This window comes from Canis lupus, unplaced genomic scaffold (genome assembly GCF_011100685.1).
Source record: "Canis lupus familiaris isolate Mischka breed German Shepherd unplaced genomic scaffold, alternate assembly UU_Cfam_GSD_1.0 chrUn_S1638H1829, whole genome shotgun sequence".
Taxonomy (NCBI): Eukaryota; Metazoa; Chordata; class Mammalia; order Carnivora; family Canidae; genus Canis; species Canis lupus.
This window is the reverse complement of record NW_023330481.1, coordinates 4,210-30,846: the sequence shown is the minus strand read 5'-3', so window position 1 is coordinate 30,846 and position 26,637 is coordinate 4,210. Positions and strand designations below refer to the sequence as shown.

Sequence of the window (26,637 nt, the reverse complement as noted above, 5' to 3'; positions counted from 1 at the left end):
TTAATGTACTCAAATCCTATTCCTAACCTTAACCTGTACCCTAACCTTAACCCTCTAATACTAATCCTATCTCATACCCCAAATGGTACTCTAACCTGTACCCTAAAACTAACTCCTAAAACACTCCCTAAACCTGTCTCTTACCCTTTTCCAAAACCGTGACCTGACCCTGACCTGACCCTAATCCCTAACTAAACACTAACCCTAACCCTAGCCCTAACCCCTATCCTAAACCTAACCCTCGCCCTATCCCTAAACCTAGCCCTTTTACCCTAACCCCTAACACTTACCCCTAACCCTAACTCACACCCTAACCCCTAACCCTAACTGCAAACCTAAGCCCAACCCTAACTGTAACCATAACCCTAACCCCACCTCCAAACCCTAAACCTAACTCTAAATCCTGTTGCTAACCCTAACCCCATTCCCTAATCCTTAACCCCCATCCTAACTCCTAACCACTGACCCTTACCCTTATCCCTCACCCTAACCTGTAATCCGTAACCATAAGCTTAATCACAAACACCTAACATCTAACCTAAGCCTAACCACCAACTGCCTCCCCTCCCCTGACCCTACCATTCATTCTACCCATTCAGTTACCCTGTGGTTCTGACAAGTCCCTTCTGATGTGGACGTGGCCCCCAACGGCGACTCCAGAGTCCTCCGGGGGTCCTGAGGAAGCAGGGCTCCTGTGAGTGCGGACGTGGCCCCACATCTTCCTGAGTCATAGTCAGCAGGGTCCTGGGGACGCTGGGTCCCCTGTCACTGTGGACTATGCCTCACATCATCTGGAAGCCTCATAGCAGGTCTTCAGGTGGCCGGGGGCTCCTGTCAGCCTGGACATGGCCCCAAGTCCCCCAGAAAACTCACCGTGTGTCCTGAGGAGCTGTGGACTCCTGTCAGCATAGACGCAGCCCTATATTTCCCGAAGCCAAAGTGCAGGGCCTGAGGAGGACGGGGTTCCTGTCAGTGTTGAGGTGGTCCCACATTTTCTTCAAACCTCACCATAAGACCTGAGGATGCTGGGGGCTCCTGTCAGCATACATGTGGCCCCAAATCTTCCCAAACCTTCACAGTGGGTCCTGAGGAGGCTGGAGACTCCTGTCAGTGTGGATGCGGCACCCACATTTTTCTTAGGCCTCACCACAGGCCCTGACAAGGCTGGGGTCTTCTGTCTGCATGGACGCATCCCATATTTCCCCAAGTCAACACCGGGGGTACTAAGGAGTCAGCATCCTGTTGTGTCGATGTGACACAACATCCTCCCGAAGCGTCACCGAGGGTTCTGAGGAGGCCGGGGCTCCTGTCACCGTGAATGCGGCCCCCAGCTTCCAGAAGCCTCAATTTATGTCCTGAGGTGACCCAGAAGCTCCTGTCAGCGTGGATACGGGACCACATCTTCCTGAAGCCTCCCCTTGGGTCCTGAGGAGGCCCAGGGGCTCCTTTCAGTGTGGATGCGAGCCCACAATTTCCTGAAGCTGTGGCTTATCAGGGTGCACACGTCCCCACGTTCTCCTCAGGCCTCCCCAGCACAGGCTGGCTCCTGATAGTGCAGGCAGAGGAGGCCTACTGCACATTCATGCCCGCTGGGTTGACCTGGGCTCGGGCGCCCCCTGTGGGATGCTCAGGCGCTGCAGGATGCTGTGCAGGAGGCAGTGGGTGCCCCAGGGGACGCACCTTCCTCCTTCCAGGCTCCAGCTGTGGCCTGTTAGCTTCGGAAATGTCTCACTGAAACGGAGCCCAACACCCGGCTTCCTCAGAAATACTTAAGGACAAGGAATTGGAGCCCACAGGATGTGAAATGAAATGTGGGCCAGACTTTTTCCATGTCCCACAAAACTCATTCAACCCTCTTCCACTGTGGGCGGGACTGCGGGCTGGTGCAGCCACCCTGGAAACAGTGTGGAAGCTCCTCAGTAAGTTACAAATAGAGCCGCCCTGCGACCAGCAGGTGAACGGCCTGAGCTCACTTCAAAGATACAGATACAGTGAGACTCGGGACACCTGCACCCCAATGTCCACAGCGGCCGGGTCCACAGTAGCCACACTGTGGCAGGAGCCTTGGTGCCCTGTGGCAGATGATGGATAAAAAGGATGGGAGATAGATGATGGTCACAGACAGAGGAATGGCACTCAGCTATCAAAGAGAATGAATCTTGCTATTTGCAATGACATGGATAGAACTAGAGGGATCATGTTAAATGAAATAAGTCAGTCGGGAAAGAGAATGACCGTGTGGTGTCACTCATAGGTGGAATTAAAGAAGCAAAGCAGATAACAACTGTGAAGGGAAGGAACAACAAATAAGATGAAAACTGATGCAGGAAATACAGACTCTTAATGATAGGAAAAAAACTGATGGTCGTTGGAGGCGGGGGGGTTAACAGGGGACTGGCATGAAGGAGGGCACGTGATGTCACGAGCACTGCTGTTATCTCCAACTGGTGAATCCCTGAATTCTTCCTCTGAAAGTATAATACACTATCCATAATTAATTTGGTTTAAATTAAATTAAATTAAATTAAAAAAATCAGTTGTATCAGAGCACATTTCCTTCTGGACTCTCTGTTTTGCTCCTTCAGCTTATGCTGGGACCATCCCCCGTGGGACTGGTTTGCCTAAGTAGGCTCCACGCCTCGTCCATAGCCCAGCCCAGGGCCAGAACTCACGACACCTGAGATCAGGACCAGAGGTGAGGTCAGGAGTCAGACGCTTAACCAACGGAGCCAGCTGGGGGCCCGAGAACCACAATGCTTTATCCTGTGTCTCTGTGACATTGTTTGAAATAGGGAAGTGCTGCGTCCCGCTCTCTCCTGCTCCTCCAGTACTGATTTGCTGTCCGGGGTCATTTGTGGGGGCGGATGGATGTTATGGGTTTTTCTTTTCCTATTTCTAACATCTGCCACCATGATTTTGATAGGAATGACATTGAAACTGAGGGTGGCTTCAGGAACTGCGGACATTTTCACAAGATGAGGCTCCCACCCCACGAGCCCAGGATGGCCTCCCAGAGACTGGTATGGCTCAGTGCACAAGTCTTGTGCTCCTTTGGTTCAGTCTCATTATTTATTCTCCTTGATGCTCCTGAGAAGGGAGTCACGTCCTTCCTTTCCTTCCTGAGTGCTCTTTGTTGAGACACAGCAAGGCTACACTGCTCTGTAGGGTCAGTTTGTGTCCCGTGACTTTACTGAACTCACTCCTTAGTTCTAACAGGTTTTGGTGGAGGCTCCAAGGTTTCATGTTTCCAGTACCGCATCTTCAGCATATAGGGACAGTGTGACGTCCCCCTTCCAGGTGTGGAACCTTTGCTGTTTACAGTTTAATGTCCTAGAAAGCCCCACAATAGAATCAAAACTGAGCCCAGGCTAAGGGCAGGAAGCCCCTATTAGAACGAGAACAGAGCTCAATGCCCTTGAAGGCTCCATATCAAAATGTAAAGAGAACTTGAGGAATTGCTCTAGCCCTTCTGGAGGTCCCCGAGACCAGCCCTTAAAACTAAGCAAAAACCCACCTCAGGGTCCAAGTCCCTGCTCCGCTGTGTCGAGCATACTTGGACACAAGCTCGAGCTTGTAAATAAACCCTCATGTGTTTGCATCGGTGTGGGCTTCTCCGTGCTTTCTCAGATTTGCAATCTTGGGCACAACAGTCTGAGATAAAAAAACAAAACCAAAAGCAGGTCGGACACGGGCAAAGTGAAAGCAGGGTTCTGAGAGATGCGCTTGGGGGCTAGTCTGTGGAGGGCCTGCAGACTGGGGGGCGAAAATAATGGAATCAAATCGAATCGAAAATAATCGAATTGAATAGAATCGAAACGAATCGAATAGAAATTAATCGAATTGAATGAATAGAAAATAATCAAATCGAATCGAATCGAAATTAATCGAATCGAATCGAATCGAAAATAATCAAATCGAATCGAATCGAATCGAAATTAATCTAATCGACTTCAAAACAATTGAATCGAATCAAATCGAAACCAATCGAAAATAATCGAATCGAAACGAATCAAAATGCATCGAATCGAAATTAATCGAATTGAAATTAATCGAATCAAATCAAATCGAATCCATTCGAAAATAATAGAATAGAATCGAATCAAAATGAATCGAATCGAATCGAATGGAAATTAATCGAATTGAATCGAATCGAAAATAATCAAATCGAATCGAATTGAAATTAATCGATTTGAATCGAATCGAATCGAAATTAATCAAATCGAATCGAATCGAAAATAATCGAATCGAATCAAATCAAATCGAAATTAATCGAATCGAATCGAAACGAATAAAAAATAATCGAATCGAATCGAAAATAATCGAATCCAATCAAATCGAAACGAATCGAATCGAAAATAATCGAATCGAAACGAATTGAATCGAAAGTCAAATCAAAACAAATCGAATAAAAAATAATGGAATTGAATCGAATCGAAAATACTCGAATCGAATCGAAACGAATTGAAACGAATCGAATCGAAATTAATCGAATTGAATGGAATCGAAAATAATCAAATCGAATCGAATTGAAATTAATCGAATCGAATCGAATTGAAACTAATCCAATCGAATCGAATCGAAAATAATCGAATCAAATCAAATCGAATCGAAATTAATCGAATCGAATTCAAAATAATTGAATCGAATCAAATCGAAACCAATCGAAATAATCGAATTGAAACGAATCAAAATGCATCGAATTGAAATTAATCGAATCGAATCGAATCCATTCGAAAATAATAGAATCGAATCGAATCGAAATGAATCAAATCGAATCGAATCAAAATTAATCGAATCGAATCGAATCGAATCAAAATTAATTGAATTATATCAAATGGAATCGATCGAATCGAATCGAAATTAATCGAATCAAATCGAATCGAATCAAAATTAATCGAATCGAATCAAAAATATTCGAATCGAATTGAATCTAATCGAAACGAATCGAATCGAAAATAATCGAATTGGAACGAATCGAATCGGAAATAATCGAATCGAATTGAATCGAAACGATTTGAATCGACAATAATCCAATCGAATCGAATTGAAACGAATTGATTCGAAATTAATCGAATCGAAAATAATCGAATCGAATCGAATCGAAAATAATCGAAACGAATCGAATCGAATCGAAACTAATCGAATCGATATGAATCGAATCGAAAATAATCGAATCGAATCAAATCGAATCGAATCAAATCGAAAATAATCGAATCGAAATGAATCGAATCGAAAATAATCGATTCGTATCGAATAGACTCGAAAATAATCGAATCGAATCGAATCAAACAAATCGAATCAAAAATAATCCAATCGAAACAAATCGAATCGAAATAATCGAATCGAATCGAAACAAAACGAATCAAATCAAAATTAATCGAATCGAATTGAATCGAATCGAATGAATTGAATCAAATTGAAACAAATCGAATCGAAACAAATCAAATAAAAAATAATCTAATCGAATCGAATAGAAAAGAATCGAATCGAATTGAATTGAGTAGAAAACAATAGAATAGAATAGAAAAGAATCGAATCGAATTGAATTGAGTAGAAAACAATAGAATAGAATAGAAAAGAATCGAATCGAAAAGAATCGAATCGAAAAAATCGAATTGATTCAAAACGAATTGAATAGAAAGAATAGAATCAAATGGAATTGAATCGAATCGAATAGAAAAGAATCGAATCGAATAGAATGGAATAGAAAAGATTCAAATCGAATTGAGTCGAATCAAATAGAATAGAATCAAATCAAATCGAATCGAATCGAACAGAAAAGAATCGAATCGAATTGAATAGAAAAGAAACGAATTGAATCGCAAAGAATTGAATCGAATCGAATCGAATTGAATCGAATAGAAAAGAATCGAAACGAATCGAAGAGAATAGAATGGAAAGAATCGAATCGATTCAAATAGAAAATAATCGAATCGAATTGAAAAGAATCGAATCAAATCGAATTGAATTGAATAGAAAAGAATCTAATCGAATCGAATAGAAGAGAATAAAATAGAATCAAATCGAATCGAATTGAATAGAAAAGAATCGAATCGAATAGAATAGAAAAGAATCGAATTGAATAGAATAGAAAAGAATCGAATCGAATTGAATCGAATTGAATAGAATAGAAAAGGATCGAATCAAATCGAATCGAATAGAAAAGATTCGAATCGAATCGAATCGAATCGAATAAAATAGAAAATAAACCTATCTAATCAAATTGAATCGAATAGAAAAGATTCGAATCGAATCGAATCGAATAATATAGAAAATAAACCTATCTAATCAAATTGAATCTAATCAAATTGAATAGGAAAGAATCGAATCGAATTGAATAGAAAAGAATCGAATCGAATAGAATAGAATAGAAAAAAATCTACTGAATCCAATCAATCGAATCGAATAGAGAAGAATCGAATCGAAACGAATCGAATAGAATAGAATAGAAAAAAATCAAATTGAATCAAATCGAAAAGAATCGAATCGAATAGAATAGAATAGAAAAGACTGGAATCGAATCGAATCGAAAGAATCGAATAGAATGGAATCAATTTGAATCAAATAGAATACAAAAGAATCGAATCAAATTGAATCAAATAGAATAGAAGAAAGAATCGAATCGAATCAAATCGAATAGAAAACAATCGAATCGAATCGAATAGAAATGAAACTAATCAAATCGAATCGAATCAAATAGAAAAGAATCGAATCGAATTGAATGAAAAGAATCGAATTGAATCGAATAGAATAGAATAGAAAAGAATCGAATCGAATCGAATAGAATAGAATAGAAAAAAATCGAATCGAATTGAATCGAATCAAATAGAACAGGAAAGAATCGAATTGAATAGAAAAGAATCTAATCGAATCGAATCAAATAGAATAGAAAAGAATCGAATAGAATAGAATAGAATAGAAAAAAATTGAATCGAATAGAAAAGAATTGAATCGAATCGAATACAATAGAATCGAATAGAAAAGAATCAAATTGAATCGAGTCGAATTGAATAGAAAATAATCGAATCGAATCGAATAGAAAAGAATTGAATCGAATGAAATCGAATAGAATAGAATAGAATAGAAAAAAATCGAATCGAATCGAATAGAATAGGAAAGAATCAAATCGAATCGAATTGAATAGAAAAGAATCGAATCGAATAGAAAAGAATTGAATAGAATAGTATAGAAAGAAATCGAATCGAATAGAAAAGAATTGAATCGAATCAAATCAAATCGAATAGAAAAGAATCGAATAGAAAATCGAATCGAATAGAATCGAATAGAATCAAATTGAATCGAGTCGAATTGAATAGAAAGTAATCGAATCAAATCGAATAGAAAAGAATTGAATCGAATCGAATAGAAAAGAATTGAATAGAAAATCAAATCAAATTGAATAGAATAGAAAAGGATCGAATCAAATTGAATCGAATCAAATAGAATAGAAAAGAATCGAATCGAATAGAATAGAAAAGAATCGAATCAAATTGAATAGAATAGAAAAGGATCAAATCGAATTGAATCGAATAGAAAAGATTCAAATCGTTTCGAATTGTATCGAATCGAATAGATTAGTAGAGAATCGAATCGAATCGAATTGAATCGAATCAAATAGAATAGAAAAGAATCGAATCGAATAGAATAGAATAGAATAGAAAAGAAAATCAAATTTACTGAAATTTACATTACTTCAGTTACAGGAAAAAAAAACAGTTTACAACTTAACATCCTAGAAAGCCCCATATTAGAATGAGAACAGAGCCCAAGCCAGGGGCAGGAAGCCCCATATTAGAATAAAAACAGAGCCCAAGCCAGTGGCAGGAACCCCCATATACGAATGAGAACAGAGCTCAATGCCCTTGAAAGCCCCATATCGGAATGTAAACAGAACTTGAGAAATTCCTCCACCCCTCCTGGAGGTCCCCTAGACCAGCCCATAAAACTAATCTGAAACCCACCTCGGGGCCCAAGTCTCTGCTCTGCTGTGTCTGGTATACTTGGACCCAAGCTCGACCTTGTAAATAAACCCTCGTGTGTTTGCATCCCTGTCGGCTCCTTGGTGGTTTCTTGGATACGTAATCTTGGGCACAACAGGAGTCAGGATACGGGGGCGACAGTTTATGAGCTTAACTCTCAGAAGTAAGTATGCCTTGAAACCAGCTTACAACTAGACTAGCTACTATGGCAGTTGGTGGCTAACTCCGCTCCATGGTAGGAATTTCCTTGGCAAAAGCTGTTTTGAGGAGGAGGGGCAAGATGGCAAAACAGTAGGGTCCCCAAGTCACCTGTCCCCACCAAATTACCTAGATAACCTTCCAATCATCCTGAAAATCTATGAATTCGGCCTGAGAATTAAAGAGAGAACACCTGGAATTCTACAGTGAGAAGAGTTCGCGCTTCTATCAAGGTAGAAAGACGGGAAAAAAGAAATAAAGAAACAAAAGGCATCCAAGGGGGAGGGGCCCCGCGAGGAGCCGGGCTGAGGCCGGGGCGAGTGTCCCCAGGACAGGAGAGCCCCGTCCCGGAGGAGCAGGAGCTGCACCAACCTTCCCGGGTGGAAAGGCGCCCTCAGGGAGTTGGAGCAGGACCCCAGGAGGGCAGGGATGCCCTCGGGCTCCCGGGGACACTAACAGACACCTGCGCCCCGGGAGAGTGCGCCGAGCTCCCTAAGGGCTGCAGCGCACACTGCGGGACCCGGAGCAGCTCGGAGGGGCTCGGGCAGCGGCTCCGCGGAGGGGACTGCGGGGCGGGAGCCCGAATCCAACAGCGCAGGCCCCAGAAGCACAGGGCGCCGGGACACAGCCCAGGATCCGGCCTCCCCCGGGACAGGCAGAGGCCGGGAGGGCCCAGGACAGCAAGGACGCTCCTGCCCCAGCTGAGCAGATCAGCGGCCCCGCCCCGGAGCCTCCAGGCCCTGCAGACGGAGTTCCTGCCGGAGCTGAATCCAGGTTTCCAGAGCTGCCCCGCCACTGGGGCTGTTCCTCCTGCGGCCTCACGGGGTAAACAACCCCCACTGAGCCCTGCACCAGGCAGGGGCACAGCAGCTCCCCCAACTGCTAACACCTGAGAATCAGCACAACAGGCCCCTTCCCCAGAAGACCAGCTAGACGGAGAAGTTCCAGGGGAAGTCAAGGGACTTAAAGTATTCAGAATCAGAAGATACTCCACCGTGTTGGTTTTTTGTTGTTGTTATTGTTGTTGTTGTTGTTGTTTGTTCTTTTTTTGTTTGTTTTTGCTTTTTGATTTCTGTTTGCTTCCCCCACCCTTTTTTCTTTCTATTTTTCTTCTCTTTTTTTTTCTTTTTTTCTTCCTTTTTTCTTTTTCTTTTTCTTTCCTCTCTTTCTCTCTCTTTTTCGCCTTTTCCCAATACATCTTGTTTTTGGCCACTCTGCACTGAGCAAAATGACTAGAAGGAAAACCTCACCTCAAAAGAAAGAATCAGAAACAGTCCTCTCTCCCACAGAGTTACAAAACTTGGATTACAATTCAATGTCAGAAAGCCAATTCAGAAGCACTATTATAAAGTTACTGGTGGCTCTAGAAAAAAGCATAAAGGACTCAAGAGACTTCAAGACTGCATAATTTAGATCTAATCAGGCAAAAATTAAAAATCAATTGAATGAATTGCAATCCAAACTAGAAATGCTAATGACAAGGGTTAACGAGGTGGAAGAACGAGTGAGTGACATAGAAGACAAGTTGTTGGCAAAGAGGGAAATTGAGGAAAAAAGAGACAAACAATTAAAGGACCATGAGGATAGATTAAGGGAAGTAAATGACAGCCTGAGGAAGAAAAACCTACGTTTAATTGGGTTCCTGAGGGCGCCAAAAAGGACAGAGGGCCAGAATATGTATTTGAACAAATCATAGCTGAAAACTTTCCTAATCTGGGAAGAGAAACAGGCATTCAGATCCAGGAAACAGAGAGATCCCCCCTAAGATCAATGAAAACCGTTCAACACCTCGACATCTAATAGTGAAGCTTGCAAATTCCAAAGATGAAGAGAAGATCCTTAAAGAAGCAAGAGACAAGAAATCCCTGACTTTTATGGGGAGGAGTATTAGGGTAACAGCAGACCTCTCCACAGAGACCTGGCAGGCCAGAAAGGGCTGGCAGGATATATTCAGGGTCCTAAATGAGAAAAACATGCAACCAAGAATACTTTATCCAACAAGGCTCTCATTCAGAAAGGAAGGAGAGATAAAGAGCTTCCAAGACAGGCAGGAACTAAAAGGATATGTGACCTCCAAACCAGCTCTGCAAGAAATTTTAAGGGAGACTCTTAAAATTCCCCTTTAAGAAGAAGTTCAGTGGAACAATCCACAAAAACAAAGACTGAATAGATATCATGATGACACTAAATTCATATCTGTCAATAGTAACTCTGAATGTGAATGGGCTTAATGACCCCATCAAAAGGCGCAGGGTTTCAGACTGGATAAAAAAGCAGGACCCATCTATTTGCTGTCTACAAGAGATTCATTTTAGACAGAAGGACACCTACAAGCCTGAAAATAAAAGGTTGGAGAACCATTTACCATACGAATGGTCCTCAAAAGAAAGCAGGGGTAGCCATCCTTATATCAGATAAACTAAAATTTACCCCGAAGACTGTAGTGAGAGATGAAGAGGGACACTATCTCATACTTAAAGAATCTATCCAACAAGAGGACTTAACAATCCTCAATATATATGCCCCGAATGTGGGAGCTGCCAAATATTTAAACCAATTACTAACCAAAGTGAAGAAATACTTAGATAATAATACACTTATACTTGGTGACTTCAGTCTAGCTCTTTCTACCCTCGATAAGTCTTCTGAACACAACATCTCCAAAGAAACGAGAGCTTTAAATGATACAATGGACCAGATGGATTTCACAGATATCTATAGAACTTTACATCCAAACTCAACTGAATACACATTCTTCTCAAGTGCACATGGAACTTTCTCCAGAATAGACCACATACTGGGTCACAAATCGGGTCTGAACCGGTACCAAAAAATTGGGATAGTCCCCTGCATATTCTCAGACCATAATGCCTTGAAATTAGAACTAAATCACAACAAGAAGTTTGGCAGGACCTCAAACACGTAGAGGTGAAGGACCATCCTGCTAAAAGATGAAAGGGTCAACCAGGAAATTAAGGAAGAATTAAAAAGATTCATGGAAACTAATGAGAATGATGACACAACTGTTCAAAATCTTTGGGATGCAGCAAAAGCAGTCCTAAGGGGGAAATACATCGCAATACAAGCATCCATTCAAAAACTGGAAAGAACTCAAATACAAAAAGCTAACCTTACACATAAAGGAGCTAGAAAAAAACAGCAAATAGATCCTACACCCTGCAGAAGAAGAGAGTTAATAAAGATTCGAGCAGAACTCAACAAAATCGAGACCAGAAGAACTGTGGAACAGATCAACGAAACCAGGAGTTGGTTCTTTGAAAGAATTAATAAGATAGATAAACCATTAGCCAGCCTTATTAAAAAGAAGAGAGAGAAGAATCAAATTATTAAAATCATGAATGAGAAAGGAGAGATCACTACCAACACCAAGGAAATACAAACGATTTTAAAAACATACTATAAGCAGCTATACGCCAATAAATTAGGCAATCTAGAAGAAATGGACACATTCCTGGAAAGCCACAAACTACCAAAACTGGAACAGGAAGAAATAGAAAACCTGAACAGGCCAATAACCAGGGAGGAAATTGAAGCAGTCATCAAAAACCTCCCAAGACACAAGAGTCCAGGGCCAGATGGCCTCCCAGGGGAATTCTATCAAACGTTTAAAGAAGAAACTATACCTATTCTCCTAAAGCTGTTTGGAAAGATAGAGATGGAGTACTTCCAAATTCATTCTATGAGGCCAGCATCACCTTAATTCCAAAACCAGACAAAGACCCCACCAAAAAGGAGAATTATAGACCAATATCCCTGATGAACATGGATGCAAAAATTCTCAACAAGATATTGGCCAATAGGATCCAATAGTACATTAAGAAAATTATTCACCATGACAAGTAGGATTTATCCCCGGGACACAAGGCTGGTTCAACACCTGTAAAACAATCAATGTGATTCATCATATCAGCAAGAGAAAAACCAAGAACCATATGATCCTCTCATTAGATGCAGAGAAAGCATTTGACAAAATACAGCATCCATTCCTGATCAAAACACTTCAGAGTGTAAGGATAGAGGGAACATTCCTCAATATCTTAAAAGCCATCTACGAAAAGCCCACAGCAAATATCATTCTCAATGGGGAAGCACTGGGAGCCTTTCCCCTAAGATCAGGAACAAGACAGGGATGTCCACTCTCACCACTGCTGTTCAACATAGTACTGGAAGTCCTAGCCTCAGCAATCAGACAACAAAAAGACATTAAAGGCATTCAAATTGGCAAAGAAGAAGTCAAACTCTCCCTCTTCGCCGATGACATGATACTCTACATAGAAAACCCAAAAGCCTCCACCCCAAGATTGCTAGAACTCATACAGCAATTTGGTAGCATGGCAGGATACAAAATCAATGCCCAGAAATCAGTGGCATTTCTATACACTAACAATGAGACTGAAGAAAGAGAAATTAAGGAGTCAATCCCATTTACAATTGCACCCAAAAGCATAAGATACCTAGAAATAAACCTAACCAAAGATGTAAAGGATCTATACCCTCAAAACTATAGAACGCTTCTGAAAGAAATTGAGGAAGACACAAAGAGATGGAAAAAGAGTCCATGCTCCTGGATTGGCAGAATTAATATTGTGAAAATGTCAATGTTACCCAGGGCAATATACACGTTTAATGCAATCCCTATCAAAATACCATGGACTTTCTTCAGAGAGTTAGAACAAATTATTTTAAGATTTGTGTGGAATCAGAAAAGACCCCGAATAGCCAGGGGAATTTTAAAAAAGAAAACCATATCTGGGGGCATCACAATGCCAGATTTCAGGTTGTACTACAAAGCTGTGGTCATCCAGACAGTGTGGTACTGGCACAAAAACAGACACATAGATCAGTGGAACAGAATAGAGAATCCAGAAGTGGACCCTGAACTTTATGGTCAACTAATATTCGACAAAGGAGGAAAGACTATCCATTGGAAGAAAGACAGCCTCTTCAATAAATGGTGCTGGGAAAATTGGACATCCACATGCAGAAGAATGAAACTAGACCACTCTCTTGCACCATACACAAAGATAAACTCAAAATGGATGAAAGATCTAAATGTGAGACAAGATTCCATCAAAATCCTAGAGGAGAACACAGGCAACACCCTTTTGAACTCGGCCACAGTAACTTCTTGCAAGATACATCCACGGAGGCAAAAGAAACAAAAGCAAAAATGAACTATTGGGACTTCATCAAGATAAGAAGCTTTTGCACAGCAAAGGATACAGTCAACAAAACTCAAAGACAACCTACAGAATGGGAGAAGATATTTGCAAATGACATATCAGATAAAGGGCTAGTTTCCAAGATCTATAAAGAACTTATTAAACTCAACACCAAGGAAGCAAACAATCCAATCATGAAATGGGAAAAAGACATGAACAGAAATCTCACAGAGGAAGACCTAGACATGGCCAACATGCACATGAGAAAATGCTCTGCATCACTTGCCATCAGGGAAATACAAATCAAAACCACAATGAGATACCACCTCACACCAGTGAGAATGGGGAAAATTAACAAGGCAGGAAACAACAAATGTTGGAGAGGATGCGGAGAAAAGGGAACCCTCTTACACTTTTGGTGGGAATGTGAACTGGTGCAGCCACTCTGGAAAACTGTGTGGAGGCTCCTCAAAGAGTTAAAAATAGACCTGCCCTACGACCCAGCAATTGCACTGTTGGGGATTTACCCCAAAGATACAAATGCAATGAAACGCTGGGACACCTGCACCCCGATGTTTATAGCAGCAATGTCCACAATAGCCAAACTGTGGAAGGAGCCTCGGTGTCCATCGACAGATGAATGGATAAAGAAGATGTGGTTTATGTATACAATGGAATATTACTTAGCTATTAGAAATGACAAATACCCACCATTTGCTTCAACGTGGATGGAACTGGAGGGTATTATGCTGAGTGAAGTAATCAGTCGGAGAAGGACAAACATTATATGTTCTCATTCATATGTGGAATATAAATAATAGATAAGGGAATATAAAGAAATGGAGAAGAAATGTGTGGGAAATATCAGAAAGGGAGACATAACGTAAAGACTGCTAACTGGGAAACGAACTAGGGGTGGTAGAAGGGGAGGAGGAGGGCGGGGGGTGGGAGTGATTGGGTGACGGGCACTGCAGGTTATTCTGTATGTTGGTAAGTTGAACACCAATAAAAAATAATAATAATAAAAAAATAAAAATTTAAATAATAATAATTATAAAAATAAAATAAAATAAAACAAGCCATTAGACATTACTGGGTTCCTCTTTGTATTCAAGAAAAATACATTCAGTCCTTCAAGGTAGTGATATTAATTAATTTAGTATAGAATTGGTAAGATTAAAAACTAAATACTGAACTTAAATTCGAGGCAAAGAATAATTGGTTATACACTGTTTTCAGTGAGATAATATTGAACAGCTTCTCTCTTTTAATAGTTATTGACCAATACAGAGGGTTTGTAATTAAGCATCACTTGAGTAGTTTTAACATTTGGTTCTATCTAATACCTAAATATTCTTGTATTAGTAATTCTTTTATATTACATATGTTTAACTTACATTTAATTTTCTTTATTTTATGGTGAGATGGTGTTAGTGGGAATAGTGGAGGCCAGAACTCCAAAAATCTGCTCTTCCATAAATGCTATGAGAACATAGCAAAAACTATCAAAGATTGACATTTTCAGAACTCTTGAAATTAACCAAATGTTTGCAACAATCTCAAAAGTGTTTATTCAAGAAAAGCCATTCACTCTTGTTAAAAACAGTGAACTTTGTAGTACTTTAACATGTTTCATTTCCTTTCCCCTCTCCACAAATCTGGAATAATTTGAAAACCAATAGCTTCACAATCATGGTGACCAACTGTGGCCTAGCAGTCTCTGGAGGGGATAGAAGGAATATGGAGCTCACTAGAAGTATTCTTCTGAGAGAATTGTGATTATTTGACTTTTCTGACAGTTTCTTGGAAATTTATCCTGAGTCAGACTTTACTTAGTACAAATAGCCTTTCTTGCCTGTCTGACCATTGAAGGTATGACAGAACATGCGCACAGAATTATTTAGAAAATCTGGGAGAACTATCAGTTCCAGGCATTTAAGTTAATCTCTGTACAATCATATGTTGACCAATAAGCTGAGAAGAGACTTTAGTTTCCACATGCAAATAAGTAAATACATACATACACACACACATACATACATATATACACAATCTTTACAGAATTAGTTTAGAAAAGTCACTAAAATCTAAAAACAAAAAGCAGCAGAGCAACAAGTATCGTGACCAAAAAACCCTAAGGAGAGAAAAAGAATCTGATTTTCAGAGCTGCTAAATTATATTAATTAAAGTGTCCAGTTTTCAACCAAAACCTATGAAACATGCAATACAACATGAAAGTGTGGATCATACATGAGCAAAACAAAACCAAACAAAACCCAGTAAATGGAAACTGTCTATATAAAGGAGTACAGATGTTAGACTTACTAAAAAAAAAAAAAAGACTTTAAATTGAATATCTTAAATGTGTTAAAGGAAATAAAGGAAACACTATGTATCCATTTTCTAGGGATGCCAATAACAAAATACTACCATTTGGGTTGCATGAAGTATGTACATTTATTTTTTAATTTTATTTAAATTCAATTAATTAACATATAAATTATTATTTGTTTCAGAGGTAGAGATGAGTAAGTCATCAGTCTTATATAATACCCTATAATACCCCATCATGTGCCCTCCTTAATGCCCATCACCCAGTTACCCCATCCCTCTACTGCTGCCCCTCCAGCACCCCTCAGTTTGTTTCCTATGAATAAGGGTCTCTGATGGTTTGTCTCCTCTGATTTCATCTTATTTTTTTTCTTCTCTTCCCCTATGATCCTCTGTTTTGTTTCTTAAATTCCACATATGAGTGAGGTCATATGATAATTGTCTTTATCTGATTGACTTATTTCCCTTAGCATAATATCCTTTAGTTCCATCCACGTTGTTACATATGTCAATATTTCATTTTTTTGAAGACTGAGTAGCCTTCGAACTGTGTTATCTATACTGTATCTTCTTTTTTTAAAAGATTTTATTTATTATTTATTCATGAGAGAGAGAGAAAGAGAGAGAGACGGGCAGAAGGAGAAGCAGGCTCCATGCAGGGAGCCCGACGTGGGACTCGATCCCGGGACTCCAGGATTGCGCCCTGGGCTGAAGGCAGGCACCAAAGCGCTGAGCCACCCAGGGATCCCCTATACTGTATCTTCTTTATCCAACCATCTGTCAATGGACATCTGGGCTCTTACCATAGTTTGGCTATTGTTAACATTGCTGCTATATAAACATTGGGGTGTAGGTGCCTTTCAGATCACTACATCCATATCTTTGGGGAAAATCTCCAGTAGCGCAACTACTGGGTGGTGGGGTAGCTCTATTTTCAACTTTCTGAGGAACTTCCATACTATTTTCCAGAGTGGCTGCACCAGCTTGGATTCCCACCAACAGGATAAGAAGGCTCTCCTTTCCCCAACATCTGTCATTTTCTGATTTGTTAATTTTAGCCATTCTGACTGTTATGAGGTGGTATCTCATTGTGGTTTTGAATTGTATTTTCCTTTTTTTTTTTTTATTGGTGTTCAATTTACTAACATACAGAATAACCCCCAGTGCCCGTCACCCATTCACTCCCACCCCCCGCCCTCCTCCCCTTCTACCACCCCTAGTTCTTTTCCCAGAGTTAGCAGTCTTTACGTTCTGTCTCCCTTTCTGATATTTCCCACACATTTCTTCTCCCTTCCCTTATTTTCCCTTTCACTATTATTTATATTCCCCAAATGAATGAGAACATATAATGTTTGTCCTTCTCCGACTGACTTACTTCACTCAGCATAATACCCTCCAGTTCCATCCACGTTGAAGCAAATGGTGGGTATTTGTCATTTCTAATAGCTGAGCATTTTTTCATGTGTCTGTTGGCCATTTACAACATAAATTTATTTTCTCCTAGTCTGAAAGCTGAATTTCCAAGATCAAGGCACCAGTAGGGTTGGCTTCAGATGATACCTTTCTCCTCAGCTTGAAGACAGCACTTTCTTATCATGTCCCTTACCTGGCCTTTCTCTGGAGAGAGTTAGGGGAAGGGGAAGAGAAGGGGGCCTCTGGTATTTCTCACTTTTTTATAAGGGTATCAATCCTATCACTTTAGGATCCCATCCTTATGATGTCATTTGACCTTAACCTCCTCCTTAAAGGTCCTGTCTCCAAATAAAATCACATTGGGAGTTAGGGTTTCAACATATAAATTTTGAGATAAAATATTTCAGTGTATAACATTATATGTAGTAAACTAAAAGAACATGTGAGGATAACATCTCACTGAATCGACTATATTTTATTAATAGAAATTATGAGACCAAATTAAAATTCAAGGCTTGAAAATGATAGTGATTGATGAAAACCTCACTGGAATTAATATAAGGGTAAATCTGAGCTCGCAAGAGAAAAAAATACTGAATTTTAAAAGAGGTCAGTTTTGAGGTTATCCAACCTGAAAAGCAGGAAAAAAAGTGATGAAAAATAAACAAACCCTAGAAACCTGTAGGAAACTATCAAGCACACCAACATCCACATAAGGAATCATAGGAGGAGAAGAGAGTGGTATAGATTTAGTATTTTAAAAAGTGGCCTAAAATTTACCAAATTTGATGATCAACATTAATCTAGAGCCAAGAATTTCAATACCAATTTTGATAAGCACAAAGAAATTAATACCTCAGCATATCAAAATAAATCTGTTGACATATAAAGGAAAAAAGATTAAAAACAACCAGAGAGATGATTTATCACATTTGTTCTGAATTGAATTGTGTGTGCCCAAATCAAATTCTTCTGTTGAAGCCCTAATTCTTACTATGACTGATTTTAGAAATAAGTCCTTTAAGAAGGTAATTCAGGTTAAATGAGGTATAAGGGTAGAACCCTAACATAAGAGGACTGATGTCATTTTAATCAGAGGAAGAGACACTGGAATTCATAATTACAGAAGAAAGATCAGTGAGAACCAAAGGAGAATGCCTCCAAATGCAAGTGAGGGAGAAAAACTTCAGGAGAAATCCATCCTGCTGACACCTCAATCTTGAACTCTTAGCTTCCAGTATTATGAAAAATCTTTCTGTTCTCTCAGCCACATGATCTGTGGTATTTTGCTACAGCAGCCCTAATAAGATAACAGGACATAGAATTCTTAATATGACAAACAGCTGAATTTTCATCAGAAACCATGGATGTCAGAAATCGGTGAGGATACCTCAACAAAGAAGGTATAAAGATGGTAAATAAGCATATGAAGACATGCTCAATGCCACTGGCCATTGGGGAGTAGTAAATTAAGTAGGAGATAACATTATATTCTGTTAGAATAGCTGATTTTATTTAAAAAAAAACCTGACAACGTCAAATGCTGGTGAGGATGTAGAGAAGGAAGACCTTTCTTTGCTGGTAGAAATTGAAAACGCTACAGCAAATTTGGAAGGCCACTTGACAGTTCCTTATGAAGCTAAGCATAGGCTTACCAGATGCTCCAGCAATCACATTGATGGATATCTATCTTACACATTGGAAAACTTATGCTCATACAAAAATCTGCATGCAAATTCTGATAGAAGTTTTTTTCATGATCTCCAAAACTAGAAGAAATTACACTGTCTTTCATAAGTGAACAAGTAAAAATATGGTGGTAAATCCATACAATGATATCCTATTGAACAATAAAAAGAACTAGCTGCCAAGCCATGCAAAAACATGTATGAATGAATCTTAAATTCTTATGGCTACATCATGAAGGCCAATATAAAAAGGCCATATGTGGCCTGAGGCTTGTATATGATCTTCTTCAAAAGGTTAAACTATAGAGATTGTAAAATAGTTCAGTGGCTATCTGGAGTTTGTGTGTTATGGGAAAAATGTTAACCAGAGAAAGGATGAGGGACATTTTATGGTTATAAAACTGTCCCGTGTGATAGTTTAGTGGTAGTACATGACACTTGACAATACATTTGACATAGAGGTTTATAGTACAAAGTGTTCACATATCAATATATATGTATATTTAAATATATTTCTAAATATGTTATATATGTAGGAGGTTAAGGATTATAGGATGCAATGCAGAATGTATACTGTAAATGAACAATAAAGTAAAAGAACAGCATATTATGAGATGTGGGGTGTCAATTTTCTCACTGTTGGATGGGGAAGTTATAGATCAACAAGAAAAGAAAAAGGCAGGATTAGATTACCAAATTAGGATTATAGGTGGAGACATTAGTATAAAGTTGTTTAGCTTACTATTGACACATATGGTTACATATAGAAATATTTGCAGATATGTGCATATACACAGGTCAGTATACCCACGTGTCCTTGCTCTGTCAGCTGAGAGGACCTATAAGCAACAATAATACCTCAGTAGCAACAGACACATCTAGTTCCTAAACGTTGGTTCTAATACTATTCTCTGATCAAAAGAACATAGACTCCTTAATAAAATGGTGGATGCTAGTATTAAACTGGAAACATAGATGAGCCTTGAAGTATTTTGTGGTGTCAAAAAGTAAACACACACACACACACACACACACACACACACACACACAGTATGTCAACAAGAGCCAACACGAAGTATTTCCAGTGGTCCAAACTGGAACAATTTGAGTAACAAAGATATATCAGATTATAACTCAAAGTATAAAATATTTATAAGTCTACAGTGATATAAATAAATGATTAAATATGTAAATAAGACAAAGAGAATGGACAAATCTTAAGGGTAGAATAATACCAAATATGCAGGTTCTCTGTAGGTGGCATGGAGATTTTGTCACTCTGCTCAGCTCCTTAATTGTGAACTGTGCATAGTGATTTCTTTTATAATTTGTGGCAGTATCCAAAAGTACATTATAGTGCCATGATTAAGTGTGACATACACAATATATAAAACAGAAACCTAATAAAAAAAAAACGTGTTCCAGGACTCTACTAGCACAAGTTATACTGATTCACTGTTTTTGTTTAATATCAACTTATTGCTTTCAGCCATTGTACACAGGGACATTCCAATAACCTAAAATTGGTAGGAATTCTTTATTTTTAGAGAAGAAAAGAGGTACTCTACCAGAAGATAGAATACCATTTACCGAGAACACTTTAAACTAGAATTCAGATGGAACAAAGATTGAAAATCTACAATATGTTTCATTAAAAGAAGAACAACTTTTCATTACAATGAGCAACTTCCAAGAATATTTGTATTATCTTCTATGGTAAAATGACAAGCACAGTCTTCAAAATAATCCCTAAGGCACAGTGAGAAAAGGAACATGAAAGTAAAATTAAGTAACCTGCTAATTTGGTATTGCTTTTATAAATGGCTTTATAGTCTTTACTTTTAATTAAAATACCAGGCTATGTACAGCTCAGAGCTAATCTCAAATTCTCTTTTTTAAATGTTAAAGTACAGAATATGCTTATTCCCCACAGTCGTTTTAATGACAAACGCTTATAATTATGATTTCCTGCCATCAGGGTGAAGCAGCATTCTATTCTTGCCAGCATACTGTGAATTATTTGTGTTTTCTGCAGGCTCAGGGCAAAGAAAAGGGTTTCATAAAAGCGCTTAATAAAGTTTTAGGTACATGAATACAGCATGGCTTGAAAGGCCAGAAAACATGAGCTAAGACACATGTGTGGTAGAGTCTTTCCCCTGTATCTTCAAGCATGGTACAAATAGACACCATTCCACTCCAAGTCACTTCTATAAGTTTCTGGAAAATGTTTGAATAGAAAGTAAAAGGTATATATGTGAATACTGGGTAACAGATTTGAAAAAGTTCATCCAATCTATATGTCGTCTTGGAAAAAAAAAAAAAAAGATTTTATTTATTTGAGAGGGAGCGAGCATGAGCAAGGGGAGGGGCAAAGGGAGAAGGAGAAGTAAACTCCCAGCTGGGCAAGGGGCCTGATATGGAGCTCTACCCCAGAACCTCCCCTGCCCCCTCTGAACTCAGTCCCAGGACCCAGGAACCATGACCTGAGCTGAAGGCAGACATTTAACTGACTGAACCACCCAGGCGCTCTTCCATTGTGTCTATCTTTTAAAACATACATCCCTGAAGGGTGCCCAATTAGCTCAGTTGGTTAAGCACCTGCCTTTGGCTCAGGTCCAGATTCTGGGGTGCTGGGATGGAGCCTGGCAGGGAGGGGCAAGGGAATCAAGCTCTCTGTTGGGCGGGGAGCCTGCTTCCTCTCCCCACTGCTCATGCTTTCTCTTTCCCTCGCTCTCTCTCTCTCTCTCTCAAATACATAAATAACATCTTTAAAATATACACCCCTGAGAAGTTTAGGACAGCACAGGATATTCTAGGCAAAATTCACATGGGGAGGGATGGATTTTTCAATAATACCTAACATTCTAATCCTATTACAATAATTGATTCCTGATAATTTTCAGCCACAGAAATTTCATCATAGAATGATTGGCTAATTAGCTAATTGCTAGATATCTAATGTGCCAAACAGTGGGCCAGACATTGAGACTACAAAGGAGAGTAATGGTGTATTTAAGATACCATATTACAAACTATTGCTTACTTTAAAGAATTTATTTATTTTAGAAAGACAGATGGAGAGAGAGAGAGAGAGAGAGCAGAGGGAGGGGCAGAGGCTGAAGGAGAGAGAGAATCCAAGCCAACTCCTCACTGAGCAGGGCTCGATCTCACAACCCTGAGATCATGACCTAAGCTGAAATCAAGACTTGGGGCCTAACCAACTGAGCCCCCAGGCCAACTCTTAAGTATACTTTAAAAACCAAATAACTAGGGGTTTCCGGCAGCTCCGGCTAGTTTAAGGCACGCGTGGTGCGGCCGGCCTGGCCCTCGGCCTCTGCTCCCCGCCACGGACCTCGCCGGCATGGATCCCCGGCCAGCCCGCTGCTGTCCGCTGCACTCCTGCTGCTCTCCGGCTTCGGCGCCGCGCACCACGACACGCCTGCCAACTGCACCCACCCTGAGCTGCTGGGCACGTGGGTCTTCCAGGTGGGCCCCGCGGGGTCCCGCAGCGTCAACTGCTTGGTGATGGGACCACCAGAAAAAAAAGTAGTGGTGCATCTTGAGAAGTTGGACACGGCATATGATAATTTTGGCAATACGGGCGATTTTACCATCATTTACAATCAAGGCTTTGAGATTGTGTTGAATGACTACAAGTGGTTTGCCTTTTTTAAGTATAAAGAAGAGGGCCACAGGGTCACCAGTTACTGCAACGAGACCATGACCGGATGGGTGCATGATGTGCTGGGCCGGAACTGGGCTTGTTTCACTGGAACCAAGATGGGAACTACCTCTGAAAAAGCGAAGGTGAACACAAAACACATTGAGAGGCTCCAGGAAAACAATTCTAATAGGCTCTACAAATACAACTATGAGTTTGTGAAAGCGATCAATACCATTCAGAAGTCTTGGACTGCAACCAGATACATAGAATATGAGACTCTCACCTTGAGAGACATGATGAGGAGAGCTGGTGGCCGGAAAATCCCAAGGCCTAAACCCACACCACTGACTGCTGAAATACATGAAGAGATTTCACGTTTGCCAACATCATGGGACTGGAGAAATGTTCGTGGTACCAATTTTGTTAGTCCTGTTCGAAACCAAGCATCTTGTGGAAGCTGCTACGCATTTGCATCTACAGCTATGTTGGAAGCAAGAATCCGTATACTAACCAACAATACTCAGACTCCAATTTTGAGTCCTCAGGAGATTGTCTCTTGCAGCCAGTATGCTCAAGGCTGTGAAGGTGGCTTCCCGTACCTCATCGCAGGAAAATATGCCCAAGATTTTGGGTTGGTGGATGAGGCCTGCTTCTCCTACGCAGGCTCTGATTCTCCATGCAAACCAAATGACTGCTTCCATTACTACTCCTCTGAGTACCACTATGTGGGAGGTTTCTATGGGGCCTGCAATGAAGCCCTGATGAAGCTTGAGCTGGTCCGTCACGGGCCCATGGCAGTTGCTTTTGAAGTCTATGATGACTTCTTCCACTACCAGAAGGGAATCTATTACCACACTGGCCTGAGAGACCCTATCAACCCCTTTGAACTCACTAATCATGCTGTTTTGCTGGTGGGCTATGGTACTGACTCAGCCTCTGGGATGGATTACTGGATTGTGAAAAACAGCTGGGGCTCTAGGTGGGGTGAAGATGGTTACTTCCAGATCTGCAGAGGAACAGATGAATGTGCAATTGAAAGCATAGCAGTGGCAGCCACACCAATTCCTAAATTGTAGGATATGGGTCCTGGCATTTCCTGTTGACCACCATTAGTCACGAAAGGGGGTCAATTTATTCAGACCGAAAACTTTTATAGCAGCAATTTCAGATTACAGATAGATTCCTATGAAGATTTTTGCCTTTAAAATTAAAATTGCCTTTGATTTAAATATACCTTTCCATTAACCACTGGCCTACTTTATAGCTACGTAGTAATAAAATGCAGGATTCTGTTCATTATTTTGATTCAAATATAGTATATTTTTTAAAGTCTTTGGGAGAACAGACATTTTTAAAATATAAAAGTCACAAGAAAAATGGCAAAAAAAAAAAAAAACCAAATAACTATGTGGTGAGAAAAATAGTTAAAATTTATCCTATTTTCTTCCCATAAACAAATAAAATATCATATGCTTACCATAGGGTACATGGCTTCCATATGAACTAGTTTTTCAGAGAAATGGCTGGCGATTTCTTAGCCTGATAGCACCTTACTTTAGTCTCTTTCACAATTTGGGAAATGCAATGTACAGTCTATTCTTAACTTTTATTCAAAGTAAAATAGGTTTGTTTGCATTTATATTTATAAATGAAAGTGTTTTTTTTAAAAATTCTTTAATTTTATTTTGGAATCATGTTTGAAACAAAGAAACACAAAATTTAAGTAACAGAGCCAATAGATTGGCTGCATGCTGTGTTAAGCATTTTTATATGATTCTCAACATCTTTCTGAAGTATTTTTTTGAAGTATTATATTTAAGGCTAGTAATTGGTTAATCCAGAAGTGAAATCAGAGCATTACTCTCATTTAGGGAAAAAAAAAAAAACAAAAAAAAAAGATTTCTACAAATCTGGAAATTTTAATTTTGCTACAAAGTAGAGTCTCTTGGAAAGATATTTTTTATAAATATTCAAAACTAAATCAGTGACTTATCTGAAAGATGTAAGAGGAGAGTATTTAGAATATTTACTTATTTATTTGTAATTTTAATTTTTTAAAAGATTTTATTTATTCATTCATTCATGAGAGACAACCGAGGAGAAGCAGAGGGAGAAGCAGGCCCCCTGCCAGGAGCCTGATGCAGGACTCGATCCCCAAACCTGGATGGTGACCTGACCTAAAGGCAGATGCTCAACCACTAAGCCACCCAGGTGCCCTGTAATTTTAATTTTTAAAAAAGATTTTATTTATTTATTTGAGACACAGAGAGCACAAGTGAGAAGGGTGGCAGAGAGAGAGATTGGGAGGGAGAAGAAGACTCCCCACTGAGCAGGGAACCCAATGTGGACTTCAGTTCCAGGACCCCAGGATCAAGAGCTGAGCTGAAGGCAGATACTTAACAGACTGAACCACCCAGATGTTCCTGGAATATTTATTTATTGTTATTGTTCCTGAACAACTATTTAAAAGGATATAGCTGAAACTAAGAAAGCATTGTTGCTATTTTAGACTTAAGATCTTAGGGTGTTAGATACAATTACAGAGTGAAAATGGATTTTTTTAACCATCCCATTTACGGCATGATGGCAAAAGAAAAAGTTCAGTGGAGCTAGGGATTTAGAGTGAAAACACCTTACCTCTTACCCTCATGGGAAACACTCTGGAATTTGAAAACAAGGTGTCACAAATAGTTCTACAATCTACATTTTTCTAGCCTCAAATGGTTTGGCATCTTGAGGGTTACTATTGCCTGTGTAGATTATGTTGCCGCTGTGTCTCAAAACTGCTAATGTATTATTAAAGAACGTCACGGCTATAAGGTTTAGTAGACAGAAGATTGAAACTAGACAGGAGACACAAAGATAAACTCAAAATGGATGAAAGATCTAAATGTGAGAAAAGATTCCATCAAAATCCTAGAGGAGAACACAGGCAACACATTTTGAACTTGGCCACAGCAACTTCTTGCAAGGTACATCCATGAAGGCAAGAGAAACAAAAGCAAAAATGAACTATTGGGACTTCATCAAGATAAGAAGCTTTTGCACAGCAAAAGAAACAGTCAAACTAAAAGACAAAATGGGAGACGATATTTGCAAAAGACGTATCAGATAAAGGGCTAGTATCCAAGATCTAGAAAGAACTTGTTAAACTCAACAGCAAAGAAACAAACAATCCAATCATGAAATGGGCAGAAGACATGAACAGAAATCTCACAGAGGAAGACATAGACATGGCCAACATGCACATGAGAAAATGCTCTGCATCACTTGCCATCAGGGAAATACAAATCAAAACCACAATGAGATACCACCTCACACCAGTGAGAATGGGGAAAATTAACAAGGCAGGAAACAACAAATGTTGGAGAGGATGTGGAAAAAGGGAACCCTCTTACACTGTTGGTGGGAATGTGAACTGGTGCAGCCACTCTGGAAAACTGTGTGGAGGCTCCTCAAAGAGTTAAAAATAGACCTGCCCTACGACCCAGCAATTGCACTGCTGGGGATTTACCCCAAAGATATAGATGCAGAGAAACGCCGGAACAGCTGCACCCCGTGTTTCTAGCAGCAATATCCACAATAGCCAAACTGTGGAAGGAGCCTTGGTGTCCATCAAAAGATGAATGGATAAAGAAGCTGTGGTCTATGTATACAATGGAATATTACTCAGCCATTAGAAACGACAAATACCCACCCATTGCTTCGACCTGGATGGAACTGGAGGGTATTATGCTGAGTGAAATAAGTCAATCGGAGAAGGACAAACATTATAGGGTCTCATTCATTTGGGGAATATAAAAAATACTGAAAGGGAATAAAGGGGAAAGGAGAAATAATAAGTGGGAAATATCAGAAAAGGAGACAGAACATGAAAGACTCTTAACTCTGGGAAACGAACTGGGGGTGGTGGAAGGGGAGGAGGGCGGGGGGTGGGGGTGACTGGGTGATGGGCACTGAGGTGGGCACTTGATGGATGAGCTCTGGGTGTTATTCTATATGTTGACAAATTGAACACCAATAAAAAAATAAATTTATTTTTAAAAATAAATAATAAAAATAAAAGGCAGAGGAAAAAAGGGAGGTGGGCAGGGGGGTGGCGGTGACTGGGTGACAGGCACTGAGGGGGGCAGTTGATGGGATGGGCACTGGGTGTTATTCTATATGTTGGCAAATTGAAC

The 26,637-nt window shown here is 39.8% G+C and overlaps 1 protein-coding gene across 1 annotated transcript in view; it reads left to right on the top strand.

Moving 5' to 3' along the window:
• Positions 1 to 23,689, top strand: part of LOC119878448 (dipeptidyl peptidase 1-like) — a 79,377-nt gene extending 55,688 nt beyond the window's left edge. The window contains exon 2 of the mRNA XM_038589080.1: positions 22,087 to 23,689. Within this exon, the coding sequence (XP_038445008.1) occupies positions 22,087 to 23,532 (1,446 nt within the window). The 3' untranslated portion in view covers positions 23,533 to 23,689. The remainder of the gene's footprint in view (positions 1 to 22,086) is intronic.
• Positions 23,690 to 26,637: the final 2,948 nt, after the last annotated feature.